Genomic DNA, 18,225 nt, shown 5'->3' with positions numbered 1-18,225 from the left:
TCTCCCCCCCCCCACCTTCCCTCCCTCTCTCCAACTCCCTGGTCTTGCTTTGCTTTTGGCTTCTCTCCCTGACTCTTCCCACTGGTCCCTCTGCCTCTACCCCTCAGCACTCAGTCCCACTGTTTTTGGAGGAGCAAAGGGTGACACAGGGAAGAGACAGGAAGATGCAGAACCTGTGCCCCTTTGTGATCAAGTGGGTTTAGATGTCACTTGAGTGTCGGTCTGTTGAGCATGTTCCTGTGTGTCTAGCATCATGAGGGACTAATCCCTCTGCTACTGACCTGCTAGTGACTTTAGCAAGTCATTAACCCTCTCTGGGCAGTTAGTTTCCTAGTTTTTAAAGAAGGGCAGTAAACTAGATAGGCCCCCAGCTCCCTCTGTGCTTGCCCTTCTGCCTGCGTGCCTGTGCACCCGGGTCTTGGTTGGAGTATGTAGTATCCCCCAGAAATGGGGGAGGATAGTGGATGAAATGTGTCTCCACCTGAGTATCTAGGATGCATTAGAGCAACTAACTCAAAACATTCAGATAAGTTTACCCATTACCCTATTATCCTCACCTAGAAAGCAGGACACCTGGGCTTAGGAAGAAGCCAGGCTTAATCCACCCCTCCCTTTGGGGCCCACATTCCTGAGCCCTTTGGTGGCAGGAATGATGACAATTAACAGTAGTTAATAATTAATCCCTAATGAGAGGCTGGACCTGGGTGGGATCCAGACACCTGCAGGCAGGACACCTCCCTAGTTCCCTGCTTCCCTCTCCATTTCCCTCTTCCTGCCTCCCAAGCTTGAAGACATGGAGAAGGGGTGGGACACAAGCTGCACTGTGGACAAACAGATTGCACCACTGGATCTCCAAGGGGACCACTCTACTTTCCCCAAGAGCCCAGTGAATGGCCCTCTCCAGGGTCCTCAAAACCTTACTGAGAGAACTGGAAAATCCAGTTGCCCAGACCCCCACACCCTTTCTGCCAAACACAGGTGCTAAGGACTGAGGGTAAGGAGAGGCCACCTAGGATTTCAGATATCTCTTCCTTACAGTAGAGTTGTAAGGTGGCTACAATGGGGTCTGCGCTGCCTCTCTTCCTCCTCCTGGCCCTTCTTGGCAGCTCATATGGAGCAGGTGAGTGCTAGAGGGTGAACACCTGGGTCCTCAGGGCAAGGAGAATCAGAAGAAGGTGAGGGGGACTTCTTGGCCTCTGGAAAAAAAAATGGAGGCATCTCAGTGCTGAGCTTCTGAAAAAACAGAATGAAACCCTGCCCCAAGAGGGAAAGTGTATCACAGGACGGTGCCTGCCTCCTTAAAGGTTCACTGCTCTGACTTCTGTGTCCTTTTGGATCCCCAGGGCCAAGTGTGACTTTGCAAATGAAGCTGAAGGCATCTTTTCCGGCAAATGTCTCCCATAACTCCAGCTTCCCAGAGTTGCTCAAAAAGGTAGAATCTGGGGAGGGGAAAGTATGGGGCTATCTGTTTCTGTGAGTCAGTTTGGGTATCTCTGCAGGGGTCTGGCTGTCTCAAGGGTGAGAGTAAGGAGCCATCCTAAACCTCATCCTCTATCCCTTTCTGTTCCCCAGCTCTGCCTTCTTCTCCACCTCCCATCAGAGACCAACGTCACCCTCCATCATGAAGGAACCCCACACAACTTCATCTGCAAAACCTGGAAATAACTGAAGCCTGTGTTGGCTAAGGGAATCAGTCCCCTGGGGTGCAAGGTCATATCCTGACCCTGTCTTCCAACAGATTCTTGTCCTGCTGTGTGCCAATAAAATGCTATATCCAATGTCTTGACTTGACAAATCCATGAACACAGGGCGGCAGAAAGTGGGTGTTGGATGCCCAAGTCTCTGACCCTCCCCACTCCTGAGCAGAGTGTTCCAGGATGAACTCTCAACACCACAAAGGTCTAGAAGGAATCTGAGGAATTAATTAACTATTAGGCATGCGCACATGCGCGCATACACACACACACACACACACACACGAACACACATTTCCAGCAGAAGTCTTCAGAACACCTGGGAATAAAGAAAAGTAACAGTTATCAAATTATTTATTCCAATTGTTTATTCCAGGCCTCATGCTTTCCCATCTTAATGCTTGTAACAATCTCAAATGTAGCCTAATAGGTATCATATCTTATTTCACAAATGAGCAAATGGCCCAGGGATCCACACAAGCCAATCAGGATGAGGACAGGGTGGGAGACAGCTAAGAGAGGGACAGGGGCTTCAGCTCCAAGAGGTTGGCCGGCCTGGCCCAAGTAGTGGGACCCATGTTAGGTGAGCTTGTGCCAGATAACCACATGAATCTGTGGTCACACAGGACTCCCTGAGTCCTAAAAGGTTTTTATTTTCTATGAGCCTCCAATTCTTTACCCATAAAATGGGGACAACAAAAGTGCCTGTGCCATAGGACTGTTGTGAGGATTACATGGATAAGCTCCCTGGGGACATAACAGAGCATATCACACAACCATGCGCATGTGGGCATAGTCAGAAAGTACTGTTTTTATGCTAGAAATACCTAGTCACTTCAAGAGTTCAGAGTACTTTACATTCTATTTTCTTGATACAGGCATTCATATAAGTCCTCTCAAAATGATTTGGGTTTTGCCTAGAGCAACGTTACACACCAGTAATGTCAGCTACTCAGGAGGCTGAGGCAGGAAGATCTCATGTTGAAGGCCAGTCTCAGCAATTTAGCAAGACCATCTCTCAAAACAAAAAATAAAAAGGGCTGGGGATGTAGCTCACTGGTCGCTCAACTGGGTTTCTTACCACCTCTCAAGACACAAGTTTGAAGCCCAAAACTGACTCCTTATGGGTGTTATGATTGCTTCCTCTCTTCCCCAGTACCTGCCTCTGCCTACCATCTCCACCCAGCCACCATCACCACCATATGAAAGGAGAGTCTGGCTTCCCTAGAAGGTGATGGGGAAGACAAGAGTTGAATAGTGAACATACCTGAATATGATGAAGCGTAGAAATGGAAGAAGAAACCAAAAACAAGTTCCTCTACTGTCCTTTTCAACTGTCCTGAGACAGCCCTGAAAAGAGGTAGCCAGGGGGTCCCAAAGGAAACCAGTGTTTCATGACTTGCCCCTAGTCTGAACTAGTGAGCAGGTGACCCCCATGGTCCAGATGTGCACATCCCCAGGCAAGTTTGGGGACTGCATGTCTGAATCCCTCTCTTGGAGAAACAGATAGCAAACAGGTTCCTAGATCTCAGGGCCTGGAATCACCAGGGCATGGTTTACAGATTATTTTCTTCAAGAATTATCTTCCTAGATTGGAAACAGAGCAGTACAATGACGAGAATGCTTTGGATTTCACTGGAACTGGGGGTGGCAGAGATGGCTAGCCATCCCCCTAATAGTCATTCTCCATTTTGGACGTTCACATACATCTTAGTTCGGGCACATAGCTCATTATGTTACATTTCCCAGCTTCCCTTGCCAATAGATATGGCCATGTGGTTAGGTTTGTCCAAGAGGATGCAAATAGAAAGGAAGTGTGTAATAAGTTAAAAGAAAAGGGCTTCCACTTCAGAGAGAAAAAAACTCAGGTTTTAAAACTACCTACAATACAATGTTTTTTCCAACAGAATTTTTTTTTTTTTTGGAGGAGGGCGTACCAGGAATTGAACTCAGGGGCACTCAACCACTGAGCCACATCCCCAGCCCTATTTTGTATTTTATTTAGAGACGGGGTCTCACTTGAGTTGCTTAGTGCCTCACGATTGCTGAGGCTGGCTTTGAACTTGTGATCCTCCTGCATCAGCCTCCTGAGCCACTGGGATTACAGGCATGCACCACCACACTCATCTACAAAGAACTTTCTGTGGTGATGGAAATGTTTTATAACTATGCTGACCATGTAGTAGCCACTGGCCACCTATGGATATTGAACAACTGAAATGTGACTAGTGTGACTAAGGAACTGAATGTCTCATTTTATTTCATTTCAATTGTATTAAATAGTCAACCATTTTGGACATTACAGCCTTGAAAGATCCTGAGCCTTCCCTATTCCTCACTGCCTCCCTCAGCTGCTGACTTCACCTCCCTGAGCCTCCCTGAGCTGGCTGTGCCCCACACACTGGCCTCCTTGCTACTCTGAGCACCATGGGCATGTCCACACAAGCTCTGGCTTTTCACATCATCTAGAACATTTTACCTGAGACATTCACTTGGCTAATTCCCACACCTGCCACAAGTCTTTGCTCAAACTTCACTTTCATAAGATCAACCCTGCTCCCCTATTTAATATTACAGAGTTGCCTCCTACACAACACATTCAAGTCCCTTTACCCTATTCTACCCTTTCTTCCCCTATTAACATTATAACTTTCAAAAAATGCTGTATCATTTACTTATTGACCCATGTTACTTATTTCTGATAGGTACCAGCACATAGTAGGCATCAAGAAAAACTTGGCAAACCTGGGGAAAAGAAATAGGGGACTGCTCACCCCTTCTTTCTCTCTTCCCTCCAGGGAGGGACACAGACATGGTGGTAGGAGCTGGAGCAGATCTTGGACACAGAAAGCATATCAGAATGGTAGGAAAATAGGATTAAAATGGACATGGACTCCCATTATTGCAAAACTCTCCTCTACTTATGCCCAGAAAGAGAAACATCCATCTTATCTAAATCCCCATTAGGAGGTTTGATTCCAGCATCCAGAAAGGACCTGCAAGTTATAAGGTTAAATAAATTGGGTTAAATCCCCATTGATACCTTGGATAAGTTACTTTCAGTCTGAGTACGTTTCTTTATCTCCAGAATGAAGCTAACGCCCACTTCATGAGGTGCTTAGTAGGATTAAATGGTATTATACCTGGAGCACCATGAAGGACCCAGCCCATGATCAACTTGCCACAAATAGCAACTTAGAGCTGCTGAATAGAATGGAATTTGGGTGCAGAAGGGCTAGTACTTCTAATTCCGCTGATATGAGACAAGGGTGTTTGGGGTGGGAAGGGTGGCTAGTTGTGTATCTGCACATAACTCAGTCAGGGTTTGAGCACTGTGACTGTGGTGCTCAGGTCTCAGTTGCACAAAAGGTAGAAGGCACATAACTCCCAATGCACCCTACAGCCCTGCAGGCTGAAGGAAGTCCCTGAAGCAGCCAGGACACTGCCAGTGGGTTGGGCCATGGTCATTGAGCCTGTGCCCTGCCCCACCACTGGAAAGCTTCCCTCAGCAAGACAGGTGCCACCCAGCACCCATACTCCCATGCAGTCAAAAGACCCAAATAAGTATCATTTACAGGTAGCCTTCATCTCCAGACCAGGCTGTCAAGGAATAATGGACAGGCAAGAAAGTCACCATTAAGGGAAAGAGGAAAAAAGGACCACAGGCAAATGTGTTTGGGATTTTATTTATTTATTTGTTTGTTTGTTTCAGTACTAGGGACTGAACCCAGGGGCACTCCATCACTGAGCTACATCTATAGCTCCTATTATTATTATTTTTTATTTTGTGACAGGATCTTACAAAGATGCCCAGGCTGGCCATGAACTTGCAATCCTCCTACCTCAGCCTCCCCAGTAACTGGGATTACAGGTATGTGCCACTGCTATCTAACTCTTGAGATTTTAAAAGTTTATCTGAATTCCTCATTCCCAAATGTCCTGGATAACCCTGAGCAAGTGTAAGGCTCAGGGGGTAACCCGTGCATCTTGAGATACCAGTCATGGTGACCAGGCCAGTCTGCTTCCTCGTTTACAAAATGAGAAAGGTGGACCACTAGTCTGAGTTCCCATCAGACCCTAACCACTGACAGATCTGCTGTCCCCAGATACATGTCTAGGAAGAAGGACTGAAGGGCTGGTGAGTTAGAGCTCAGAGCTCCTGGGGCTAGGAGACTCATTCATCAGCTGCTGGAGGTGAGAGGCTGCCTGGTCCAGTTTTGACAATTCCAGGCGGAGGGAGGAAAGCTGTAAGAGGAGAAGGTGAGGATACAGTTCATCCTCCCAGCCCAAGCTCCCTCCAGAACTCAGGTTTCCAGGGTGGCCACCCCAAGCCTCACCCTTCGCTGCCTCTGGGTCTCTGCCTCCCCTTCTGATGGGGTCCGGGCCATGAGGCCATCAAACTGCTTTTGCAACTTGTGCCTTCGGGCAGCTAGCAGAGGTAACTGGGTCTGGGGGTCCACCAGGCCCTGGGGAAGAACAGGGAAAAAAGGCTGAGACATCTGCAGCTTGCCCAGGCCTCCACCTTCTCCACCTCTTCCTCAGTTGTTCCCTTCCACCCAGCATTCTTCTCAATCCCTCCAGGCCCCTCTGGTCACCTGAAGCTCCATGTAGACCTGGATGGTGTCACTGAGTGGGGCCTGGGCCCAGCCAGAGGGAGCCGCTGCATCTGGTGGTAGGAGACCAACAGCCCCACAATGGCCCAGGGTGCCCAGGGGCTCCAGGAATGCCTGGAAGAGACCCTGCTCCCCTGGCTCCGAGCTCTGCAGCAGCACTGGAGAAGGAGAGAATGACACGGCTCCAACATCAGCTGCTCCTGCCTCACTTTCCATCCTGTACATCCAGACCCTGGGGTCTGACCTCCAGGCTGTTCTCTTCCCCCATCAATCCCTTCTTCCTGCAGACACCCAGGTATTCAGGAGCCACCTCACCTCGAGGCCGGGCTTTGGTGAGCTGGTAGGTGGCTCGGAGAGCCCTCAGCACCTGCACAGCATCCTGCACCTTGGAGAAATGTTGCTCAATTTCGGGCTGGCGCCAGTGTTCCTGGCAAGGGGGGAACCAGCATTGGCAAAGGGGCTCCCAGGAGATTCAGCATCAACATTACTGGCTGTATCCTCACCCCATCCATGCCCACCCATCTCCTTAGGGCAACCGATCTGTTCTCAACAGCACATAAAATGCTCCACTTCCAGGAATATGGTAGCAAGTGAGGAGCCATCTAAGGTTTGATGACTGTTTAGTTGCTCTGACTGAAGATAGCCAATAACCAAACCTAAATTAAAATTTAAAACACTATTCAAAATTCCAAATAAATACCAAAATAAACAAATAAACTTTAAAATAATTTTTGGGTGAATCTGTAGTGCTTATCATTCTTAAGTTATGAAAGCTACTGAGATAGCCGGACGTGGTTGTGCATGCCTGTAATCCCAGTGGCTCAGGAAGTTGAGGCAGGAGGATCGCAAGTTTAAATCAGCCTCAGCAATAGCGAGGTGCTAAGCAACTCAGTGAGATCCTGTCCCAAAATAAAATACAAAACAGGGCTGGGGATGTGGCTCAGTGGTCGAGTGCCCCAGAGTTCAATCCCCATTACCAAAAAAAAAAAGCTGCTGAAATTATGTTGATAATCTATTACTACCTCATCTAACCTTTATCACAACCAAGGCATATACTATTACTATCACCAGTTTAAAGATAAGGGAAACTGAAGCACAGTCACATAGTATTAGTCTACCAAAGGTCCTACTCTTGACCATTATGTTAACACTGCTCCTCAAGACCCTGGAGTTTTACCAGCAATCTGGCAGGAACCATCCTCCCAAACACTCACAGAAAGAACAAGCCACACAGCAGTAACCCCACAGTGAACCCTATAAGGCTGCTCCCAACTTTGATCAGGAGTCCCATTCCAAGGTACCATGTCTGTGACTCACCAAACTGCAGGCACTGGGGTAAGGGGCCACAGAGACACTGGGGGGAGGGGGACTGCCAACCCTGGGAGGCAGCCTCTGCCAGAGCTCTTCAGCCAGGAAGGGCATCAGTGGGGCAAGGAGGCGGAGACCAACATCTGCGCAGGAGAACAGGACCTGAGGAGGCTCTGAGGGGCGGGGTATGTGTGACAGCACTGGCTTCACAGCTTCCTAAGGAGGAAGTCAAGAGATCAGAGGATAGGCCACAGACACATCCTTCCCCCCACAGTTGCTAGCATACCCGTGGGGAGCTCTGGGAGCCAGCAGAAACAGTTTCTTGGAGAGAGGGACAAGCAGGAGCACCTAGCATGTCTGAGACCACTAGCTATCCCTAGACATATACTAGAGAACATGAAGAGGAGAAATCCAGGACAATAATTCTCACCAGTGGGCAAGAATAAGATTTCCAGGGAGATGTGTAGTTTGGGGAAGGGGGAGAATCAGTTTTTAGCTTATTCAACCTCATTGTATTTTTAAATTTTTCTTATTTACTCATTTATTTATGAGGTGCTGGGAATTGAGCTCTGAACCCTGTACAAGCTAGACAAGCACTCTACCACTGAGCCACATCATCAGTCTTAACCTTATTTTAATAATGTTAAGAAACAGTAAGCTACTACTTGGTCCACAGCCAGCAGCATCCCCTGGGACAAGAAATGAACACTTTCAAGATCCAGCCTAACCCACTGAAGGAGCTGCTGGGTGTGGACAGGAATCTGTGGTCAACAAGCCCTCTTGGTGAGGTGGGGCACTGAGGCAGGAGCCCTGGTCTACAACTCTCTCCTCCCAGGCCACTCACAGCACCCAACCTGCCCATAGTCTAAATAAAGCAATCATGGGGGGAAAAAAAATTCCCCTTGCCTTCCAACACTGATTTGTGAAACTTTTTTCTAGAAGTCTCCCTTCCTCCTATCTTTCCACAGCAAGTACCTGGCTTGACAGTGGCTGTGCTACACAGGCCAGTTCCAAGGAAGATGGGAGCTAGGAACCCCCTGGACCTTCCTTTCCTATCTAAGGAAAAGTAAGAATTTGTTAACACATTTTTGGCCACTGGCCCCAATTTCAGCAGAAACTAGCAGGAGTGCCACTCACTGGAGTACTACCATTGGCCAAGCCTTGAACTGGCCACTCACCAGGTAGACATCACAGAGGTCATGGAGCCAGAAGTGGTGCAGGGTGTGAGTGACGAGTGAGAGCTCCCTCGTGAGGAAACCCCGCTCACACTCCTGGGCAGCAAGGGCCAGGCGGCTGAGCATCCAGGTGTCCATGGGAGAGGAGGGAGAGATCTGTGGGCAGAGGGAGATCAGGAGCCAGATGGATCGACCTCCCACTCCCCTACTTCCTCTCCTTGGAGGTGCTCCTTCAGCCTTTGGATATGAGACCTTCCCCACTCCAAGCACCACTCCTGTATCTCACATGCTCTGCAGGCTGAGGTACAAAGTTCTCCCCTAGGGCATTGAGGATAAAGCGCAGGGCATTCCAGATCTTGTTGCAGAAATGGCGGCAGCTTAGGACCTCAGAGACAGACAGGTGCAGGTCGCCCCCTGGAGGGAAGAGAACAAAGGAGTTTTTATGTGGGCAGCAGCATGGGAAATCCTAGATCCTGCCTGCCTCTCTTGCACAGGTATCTGGCTGCCTTACGCCCAGTCCACCACCCCAGGCTCACCCAGGGCTCCATGGGAGCACAGTGCAAATCTCAGGGCATCTGTCCCACACTCAGGGATCCCATGAGGAAAGTCCTTTTTCTGCAGAGGAAAAAGATGGTGACAGATGTTACAGGGCTAAAGTAGGGGCTGCAGAGGAAACCCTTGAACTAGAGGCTCAGATGGGCAGGCGTGGCATCTCACCTGTGCTGCAGCTGCAATGGCCAGCTCTGCAGGATCCAAGTTCCCATCTCTCAGCTTCTCCTGTAGCACCTGGGGATGCATGAGGAGGCCACTGACCTAGGTCAAAAGCCTGCCCCTATTAAGACTCACACCTGCTGTCCCTCACCCCTCTTATCCCTTCCAGCTGGCCCCTCTCCTCAGATTCCCCCAACTCCCAAGCCAGGGCATTCATTCTCACCTGTAGCTCCACCCCACTGATGATGTCCCGTGGGTCCAGAACATTCCCCAGGGACTTGCTCATTTTCCTGCCCTGCCTGTCCCGAACCATGGAATGAAGAAGTACCTAGGGGGATAGAAGAGGTCAGCAGAGGAGCTCAGATCTTTCTGGCCTCTATACTTTATGGTTAGGGTAGGCAGTGGATCAGAAAAAAGGGAACACAGAAAATGTATCAGGAGCTAGAAGGAAGGAGAGGTTTGGGGAAACCTGGGGATCTACAACAAGGGAAGGGCATTGAAAGACTGTTACCCTGCTGAAGGGGAGCTGCCCAGTGAGCTGGGTCCCCAGCATGACCATGCGGCCCACCCAGAACAGCAGGAGATCACTGCCGGTTTCCAAAAGTGATAGTGGGTAGAAACGAGCAAGGTCTGGGGTCTAGGAGGAAGACATAAATAGTAAGAAGCCCAAGCCCTCGCCTGGGCTCTTCTCAACTCTGTGGGGGCCCAGCTGTCCACTTTCTTCATTATCTCCACCTCACCTCTTGGGGCCAGCCCAGGGCAGAAAAAGGGAAAAGAGCTGAAGAGAACCACGTGTCCAGGACATCGGGGTCTGGGAAACAGAATAGGGTTTGGGGACAATTGGAACCTCAGCATCTAGCACCTCAAACCACTGATGCCCATCCCTGCAGGCCAACACACCCCAGAGAACAGGGGGCTTACTTGTTACTCCATTTCCAGCTTGCCCAACCCCACCTCTCCAGCTGAAAGACCCAGCCATCCTGCCCTCCCCTCAGGCTCAAGCACTCACCCCTCTCCAGGGTCAGCTCTGCGCCTGGTCTCCCTGTCAGTTCTGCTGCTACCTCTCTGGCCTCAGCCTCTGAACGTGCAACCACCCAACAGTCCTCCCTGTCATCCTGAAAAATTAGGGGGTGGGGGACATCGAGGACAAATAACAATAGACAGGCATAAAATGTCTCTTAGTCTTCATGTTCTCTCCAGTGTCTTAGAATGACTGGTCCCCTCTGGGCGGTGAGAGGAAGAAACTCTGATTCAGGGAGCCTTTGCCACATGAGGCTACGTGACCAAGACCATAAAACACATCAAGAGGCAGGTGCTGGGACTGGCAGTCCTCTGACTCCTGGCTATGGCTCTTTCCTCCACGCCCAGCTTCCTCCTACCAACCTTCACATGCTCCCCGATGACCAAGTAGGCTGGAATCTGATGACCCCACCACAGCTGCCGGGAAACACACCAGTCTCTGCCAAGAAGAGAGGACATCAGTGATGTTTCAGCATATGAAGAGGATCTCCATCCATCTCCACGAGAGCTCCTCTGACCCTTACCCAATGTGGGCAAACCAGTGCTGCCAGCTCTTCTGGTGGAAGGAGGGAGACAGCTCCAGGGCCCCTGACTCCACAGCCTAGAAGGGAAAAGGCCTTTAACCAATGCTCCCCTTCCTGTATGCCCACACCTCCTGGGATGAGACAGGTTGCCTCTGAAGTGGTTTTAAAACTCAGAAAGGACCTCAAAAGCTTTCTGAGGAGATTCTGGGCTTGAGTGAGACTACAAGCCAGCCCTCCATGGGCCATCTTGTCTCTATCCCACACATCACTCCCCTCAATTACTACAGCTATAGATCTTTGGGGCAGGAAGTTCTCTGGCCTCTAGTTTCTTCATCCCAATTATCAGAGAGCTCCCCATTCCCAGGGCCGTTGTTCCTCATACTGCAGCCTCACCTTGGCAGCTCGGTCCCCCATTTCCCGGCAGCGGACAAACCACTGGCTCTTGAGTAGGTATTCTACCACGTCCCCAGAACGGCTGAAAGGTAAACAGTGATCCCATCATTCTGCAAGCCCTGCACCTTCTCCCAGGGACTCTACTCCATGCCAGGCCCTCAGTACTGAGGATATAGCAATGAATAAAACCAACAGAGTACCTGTTTTTTGCTTTTTTCCTCCAGTACTGGTTGGGGGGGAGGGGTTCTACCACTGAGCTACATCCCCAGACCTTTCTATTTTTTATTTTGAGATAGGGTCTTACTAAGTTGCTAAGGCTGCCTTTCAACTTGCAATCATCCTGCCTTAGCCTCCTGAGTAGCTCATATCATAGGAGTGTGCCACTACATCCAGCTCAGAACCTGTATTCTAACATAGGGTGCAGAGCCCATCCCGTTGACACTCTTAATCTTCATCTACTCCCTTTTGGGCATGGCCCTTAGTAAAGGAGTTTAAAGCAGGACTACCTGCAGATTGGCAACACCATGGGGTGTTCCTGGAGACCCCGGAACAGGCCCCGCTCCCTCAAAGCAGACATAATCTTTTCCCGGGCCACAAATCGGTGAAGACCCTAGGGAGAAAATGGAGACAGCAAACATTAAAGGCCTTAGAGAAACAAGAAAATGGGAAAGGAAGGCAGGGCAGAGAGTGCCCCCAGAGGATGGATTAACACCAAGATTGGTCCCACCTGCAGCCAGTCCCCACAGAGAGAAGTCATGGTCCCATCCTCCGCAATGACACTCAGGGGACTCAAGCCATGTCGGGCCCCCATCTCAGCATCAGCAGGACTATGAGCAGGAGTCACCTTCACTGCCCCTGGGGGGAGCACAACTGCAGTGAGCACTGATCCTGACCTTGGCCTTTGGTTTTCCAGATGCATCATCACCCACACCTCCCCATGCCTCCCATCTTCTGTCTACCTCCTGTTCCTTCCCCTCTACCCATTCAGATTTCACTCCTCTACTTCCTTCCTTCTCCTAGTTCACTCCCCTCTCCCCCAGGGCACCTCCCTCCCAACCCCTGGCCTCTGCTCACCTGTGCCCATATGTGGCTGAACAGCAGTGTCTGTGATGAGGGGAAGAAGATGTCCTGTCAAGGGATGGCGAAGCTGTCGTCCATGTAGATGCTGAAGGGAAGGGATAAAGATAGGCAATCAGGAACAGGGATCGGCACATGTTACGGGAAGGACAGGTCTGGGCATGAGAAACTTGGGAACAAGAGGGTGGAAACCAGAAGGTAAAGAACTAGAGCAAGGTCAGCCAACTTTTCTTTCAGGAGCCAAACAGTAAATATTTTAGGCTTTGGAGCCAAGAGGCAAATTTAGTCTCTGAGTATCAGTTAAAAAATTTAGAAAAAGGGGAGAAAAAAATTAGTCTCTGAAAAATTACTCCATGCTGCCACTGTCAGTGTGGCAAAATTAAATGAAACTAAATACAATTAAATAAAATTAAATACAACAGAAGCCATAGATAATACATAAACAAATTAATGTTATTCATACAAAAATAGCAAGCTGGGCACAGTAATGACCTGGGAGGCCAAGACAGGAAGATCACAAGTTCAAGGCCTACCTTGACAATTTAATGAGACCATTACCAACTTAGTGAGACCTTGTCTCAAAATAAAAAATAAAAAGAACTGGGGGTGTAGCTCAATGGTGAAATGCCCCTGGGTTCAATCCCCAGGCAAAAACAGGCAGTAGCTAGATTTGGTCGATGGGCCACTATAGTCAACACTAAGAGCTGAGAAAAAGCACAACATGAGAAGGGAACAGGGTCACAGCCACTGCCAAGCTGGGATGAAAGAAAAAGTCTTACAAACAGAAGTAGGAAGAGGAGAGTAAAAGCCAGCATCTTCAGAGAAAGGAGGGTTAACCATGGGGGCAGGAGGGCTATTGTGCAGGCAGCACATTTTGTATTAATTACTGTGTATCTGGAGTCCTCAGGGTGAATGGCCACAGCCACATCTCCAGGCAATGTCTCTGGCCTCGTGGTTCCTACTATGACCTCTGCATCTGAAGACAAAAACATTCAAGCACTTACAGTTGGTCATTACCCTCACCCTTCACTCCCAACACAATTAAAGCCAGGAGAACTGGAATTGGCAAGGGAAGGAAGCAGACAAGGTCAACAGGCTCCTCAAAATAACAGAGAATTAGAAGGCATGTCTACATGGGCCCAGGTTTCCTGTAAGCACATGACCAGAGGCCTGAGCGGTATCGGTAGAAAGGAATCCTCAATAACTAGACAGGAGAAGTGGGGATAGCATTAATAAAAGCAATCAGAATCCTGCTGGGCACCCAGAGGACCCAAGGGTGTCTCAGATCCTAACTGCAAATGCTGTGCCTTCTCCATGGCTAGCACCAGACCCCCTGCAAAACACTTCCTCAGATTATTCTGCTCATCTCTCTCCCCCTTTTCTGAACTACAACTGATTCTTTGTCTCTTCCTGAGTAGCAGACTCCTGCAAAATTACACTAAGTTCCCAAAAGGCAAGGCCAAATATGCTTTTCTTTTCTCTTTTTTTTAAATTTTTTTTTGTAGTTATAGATGAATAGCGTGCCTTTGTTTTATTTCATTTTTATGTGGTGCTAAGGATTGAACCCAGTGCCTTACACATACATGCTAGGCAAGTACTCTGCCACTGAACTACAGCTCCAGCCCTCTTTTTTTTTTTTTTTTTTTTTTNGAAAACTGAGGAATTTTTTTGAAGTTTTTTTTTTTTTTTTTTTTTTTTTATGCTTTTTAATTTTTTTTTTTAGTTGAAGAACAATATCTTTATTTTATTTATTTATTTTGATGCAGTGCTGATATAACCCAGTACCTCAAATGTGCTAGGCAACTGCTCTACCACTGAGTTATACCTCCAACCCCCATTTATGCTTTTCTTAATCCCCATAGTACCTAGGTAAGTGTCCACAATGGTGCAAACTCTACTAGGGCACCACACAGCCCAACATGGGCTGGAGGAAAGTGGGCAATCCTTCAGAGGAGCACACTTACCAGCCTCTCCATCCACAGGGAAGGCGACAAAAACAAGGAGACCAAAAGACACAGGAGTGGGGCAGCCGGGCAGTCGGAGCTCCGTGCGGCCTGGGAGGGACCGACTCTCTACCTGGAGAGGTCAAGGCAGCCTCTCTGTAAAGCTCACACCTAGAATTCCTCTCCCCATTGATATTTATGCCCCAACCTCCCTATAATCCATCTAAATCCCATTCAGAAGAGCCACCTCCCTTTACCCTCACCCAAATTTTGTTAGAGTAAATATTCATTGAGCACCTAAGCACAAATTCTCATCTAAACTTTACAACAGTCCCACAAGGCAGGCATTCCATCTCTCTGATTTATAGGTTAAGGAAGTAGAGACTGAAAGAGGCTAAATAGCATGACAAAAGTCACATAGCTGGTTGTGGCAGATTTGAATCCAAGCAGTCTGGCTCCAGAGTCTGAGCTCTTAACTACTTGCCTACCCTGCCTCAGAGCTCTCACAAACCTGCTTCTCTTCTTCTGCCTCACCTCAATATCCGAGATAGCTGATCTTAAAGCACACGACCAGTTGACAAGCTGACAGTTCCGGTACAACAATCCTGCATTGTAGAGTCGCACAAAAGCTTCGGTCACAGCCACTGAGGAGCCCTAGAATGACCTGAGTGTCCACATCTAGCAGCCCCTTCTCAGAATGTCTCCCTTCAGGGACCTGGTCACTTCTACTTCCCTTTCCCAATATACTCAATAAGCCCCCTCCCACACAGATCTCTAACCACACTCCCCTCCAACATCCACAGAGACCCCAGTGTAGGACACTCACAGCATCCATGGTAAAACACTCTCGATCCCAATCCAGGGAGGCACCCAGAGCACGCAGCTGCTCATAAATCTCTCCTCCTTTCCTGCACCCAGAGAAATACCTGTCAGCAGACATATCCCAAGACCTTCTAGGTACCAGGCCCAATGCTGCCTCCACCAACACCAAGTATTGGAGGAAAACAAAAGAGCGTATAACACAAATCATCTAGCCTCTACAAGCTGATGGAAACAGACCCACAAACCAAGTGGAGGACTTTCTAGGACATTAAAAGAAACATAACAGAGGAGGGGAAGCCAATCTGTGGAAAATCCAAGAAAGCTGCACAGAGAAAACAGCAAGTGATAAAAGACCTAGAAGAATGAGAGAAATTTTAAGGGTCTGGAAGTTGGGAATGGGCAAGTAGGAGAGGTGATGAAATCTAAGCAAGAGAAAGTGAAATAAGTAGACAGAATATATATATATATATATATATATACACACACACACACACACACACACACACACACATATACACAAACATCTATACAAATATACACACAAACACATCTTTTTTTTTTTTTTCTTTTTGATACTGGGGATTGAATCCAGGGACACTTTACCACTGAATCACATCCCCTGCCCTTTTTATGAGAATGAGTCTCACTAAGTTGCTAAAGGGCTGCTAAATTGCTACAGCTGGCCTTAAACTTGCAATGCTCCTGCCTCAGCCTCCTGAGTCACTGGGATTACAGGCATGCTCAGCTCAAACATATACATTCTGATGTATATAAAATACATACATATACACATATAAAGCTAAGAGACTTCACCCAATACTAAGGGGTTTCAGAGTTCCCATCTCTGAAAAGTGAGAACTGTGTTGAGATGAACTGAGGTCTACAAGTTAGGAGAGACAGTAGTGGAAAACCAGAGCTCAACCTGCCAACACTGGGTGGCCCCTGCAACCCAGATCATCACACTCACGCCTCCTTCCACTGCCACACCACCCTAAGGAAGTCTTCTCGGCTCAGCTCGTGTCTCCTCACTCCCTGCTCCTTCCACAGTTGTTTCTCCACCACAGCCTGCAGTAGGTGTAAGGCAAATGCATAACAAATCAAGTTGTTTTTGGAGAAGATACCACTTTTGCCTGAGAAAATGAAAATGACAAAAAGACCTACTTGTGTAGCAATTCCTGCATGATCTGAGCCAGGAACCCACAGCACTTGATCTCCCCGCATCCGGTGCCTGAAACAGAAATACCCTCACTTGAGACCCTGAGTTCACATGGTTATTTTCATTCATTCCTGCACTTTTTATTTCCCCTCCAAGAACTGCAGTCCCCATTCCCCTCACCAGCGCACGAGGGCATCCTGTATGGCCACTGTGAGTGCATGGCCGATGTGCAGGGAACCAGTGACATTGGGAGGTGGGATACACATGGAAAAGGTCTCCCCTGTAGCCTGGGGCAGTTGTGCCTAGAAGAAAGTCAAAGGAGAGGACTGGACATTACCTGGGGCAATAGCACCCTCTGGTGCCTCCAATGCAGAAAGAACTTCTAGGAAATAACAAGAAAATGTGAGGCCAAAAAAAGAAAGCTATGAAATATGAGCTCAATTCAGAGGCTATTGTGCCCAACCTCAAAGGCCACTCTGTCCTGGGAACCATTTAGTAACCCTCTCTTCAGGACACTAACCTGGTATTCTGGTTTGAAGAAGCCCTCTCGCACCCACCACGGGTACCAGGCAGCCTCAACATATCGTGGGCTGTAAGCAGGAGGCAGAGGCCCAGAAACATCTGTGGAAGCAGAAGGGCAAAAGAGAGTCCACTAACTATTTAACTTTCTTCCAGGCTGCATTTCAGCAGACCAAATGGGCAACAAAAATATGAGAGATGGCCTTCAGATTCCCTGGTTACCTTTCTTTTCACCAGGTTTTGTAGGGATTTCATACAATAGTATCTCTTTAGGACTCCAGGCTTTAGTGGATTCTGCAGATGACTGGTGGGATGGAACAGAAAGAGTTTGTAATTCCCAGTATACCTCAGCCATCTGGATCCCAGTCGTCTCCTCCAGCCCCCTTCCAAGTTTCAAACCCAAGGACAGACTGACTTCTAACCTTGCTCTTCCCTGCAAGTCCAGCCTCCAGAGCCGCCTGCTTCTCCCGCAGACGCTTCTGTTTGGCTTCACGGTTCCTCCGGGAAAGGGAAGATCCATAGGGCTCTGACTGTGTAGAAAGGGAATGGGGCCTAGGGAGGCCCCATGAGGGCCTCAGGCCCCACAGTGGTGGTCGAAAAGAAGCCAGAGGCAAATGAGGCATGAGGAGTGTTTGGGAAGAGGTCAAGATCTGTTTTGGATAGACAGAGAGCACATAAGGATTCCGGGATGCTACAGAGTCACACCCACCAGTCATTCCCTTATTTCCTGCCTCCTCCTAGCAGTGCTCTCTCATTCTATCTCCTTCCACACAACTCTGCCTCCTTAAGTGCCTGCTCCTTAAGTGCCTGAGTACGTTGTATCGAGAGATACCGGACCCTGCAGCCATGGAGACTAGGGCGCTTCTGGAGCAGGGTCGGAGAGTCTCTGCCCCTCGACCTATGCATCTGCGTCACGACGCTGACCGCTGACACAAGGAACAGAGAGGTTTCAATAGTTTGAGAGGTGATGAGCATCCGCGCGCCTAGGAGCGGGTAAGAAGCCCCGCCACAGACACTAGGCTCACCGCCTGCCCTGGCGCCACCCATAGATCCCCAGCCCGCGCGGACCAGTCCTTCTGCTAGGCCCACATTGTGCGCCAGACCCCGCTGCCCCTCCCACCTCCTGGGAGACACCCCATTGCACGCTCACCCCCGCGACCCCACCGCTATCCCAGGGCGCCCCGCGGTGACAGGCGCCGGCGTACGGACCCTGGAACGTGCCCGGCAAGCCCCGCGCACTAGGAGGCGGGGCCCCGCGAGGCGCATGCGC

General features: G+C 49.1%; 2 protein-coding genes across 4 annotated transcripts; one reads left to right on the top strand and one right to left on the bottom strand.

Annotated features, from left to right (window-relative positions):
• Positions 1-955: 955 nt before the first annotated feature.
• Sfta2 (surfactant associated 2) lies at positions 956-1,778 on the top strand. Its single transcript, XM_015507096.2, has 3 exons — positions 956-1,120; positions 1,344-1,432; positions 1,573-1,778. Exons 1-3 carry the CDS (start codon positions 1,060-1,062, stop codon positions 1,663-1,665), a joined length of 243 nt encoding a protein of 80 aa, XP_015362582.1. The 5' UTR covers positions 956-1,059; the 3' UTR covers positions 1,666-1,778.
• Positions 1,779-5,470: 3,692 nt separating this feature from the next.
• Vars2 (valyl-tRNA synthetase 2, mitochondrial) lies at positions 5,471-18,217 on the bottom strand. Of its 3 annotated transcripts, XM_015507127.2 has the most exons (30): positions 18,106-18,217; positions 17,378-17,605; positions 17,178-17,259; positions 16,957-17,057; positions 16,617-16,738; positions 16,442-16,508; positions 16,248-16,345; positions 15,285-15,366; positions 14,993-15,112; positions 14,480-14,591; positions 13,403-13,491; positions 12,513-12,603; positions 12,166-12,293; positions 11,945-12,048; positions 11,439-11,520; positions 11,046-11,122; positions 10,885-10,960; positions 10,511-10,616; positions 10,242-10,312; positions 10,013-10,138; positions 9,725-9,829; positions 9,508-9,576; positions 9,327-9,405; positions 9,077-9,204; positions 8,794-8,946; positions 7,625-7,831; positions 6,623-6,734; positions 6,290-6,465; positions 6,032-6,160; positions 5,471-5,939 (listed from the first exon to the last, which is right to left on the bottom strand). In XM_015507127.2, the coding sequence occupies exons 2-30, from the start codon at positions 17,576-17,578 to the stop codon at positions 5,838-5,840; spliced, it is 3,195 nt and encodes a 1,064-aa protein (XP_015362613.1). In that variant the 5' UTR covers positions 17,579-17,605; positions 18,106-18,217; the 3' UTR covers positions 5,471-5,837. The 3 variants fall into 3 exon arrangements, with proteins under 3 accessions (XP_015362613.1, XP_015362611.1, XP_015362612.1); XM_015507125.2 differs by lacking the exon at positions 18,106-18,217 and having other exon boundaries at positions 17,378-18,050; XM_015507126.2 differs by lacking the exons at positions 16,617-16,738; positions 18,106-18,217 and adding an exon at positions 16,774-16,818 and having other exon boundaries at positions 17,378-17,610.
• Between the last annotated feature and the right edge of the window lie 8 nt (positions 18,218-18,225).

Source organism: Marmota marmota, unplaced genomic scaffold (assembly GCF_001458135.2).
Source record: "Marmota marmota marmota unplaced genomic scaffold, marMar, whole genome shotgun sequence".
NCBI lineage: Eukaryota > Metazoa > Chordata > Mammalia > Rodentia > Sciuridae > Marmota > Marmota marmota.
The sequence above is the reverse complement of the archived record's forward strand: the minus strand, read 5'-3'. Positions and strand labels throughout refer to the sequence as shown.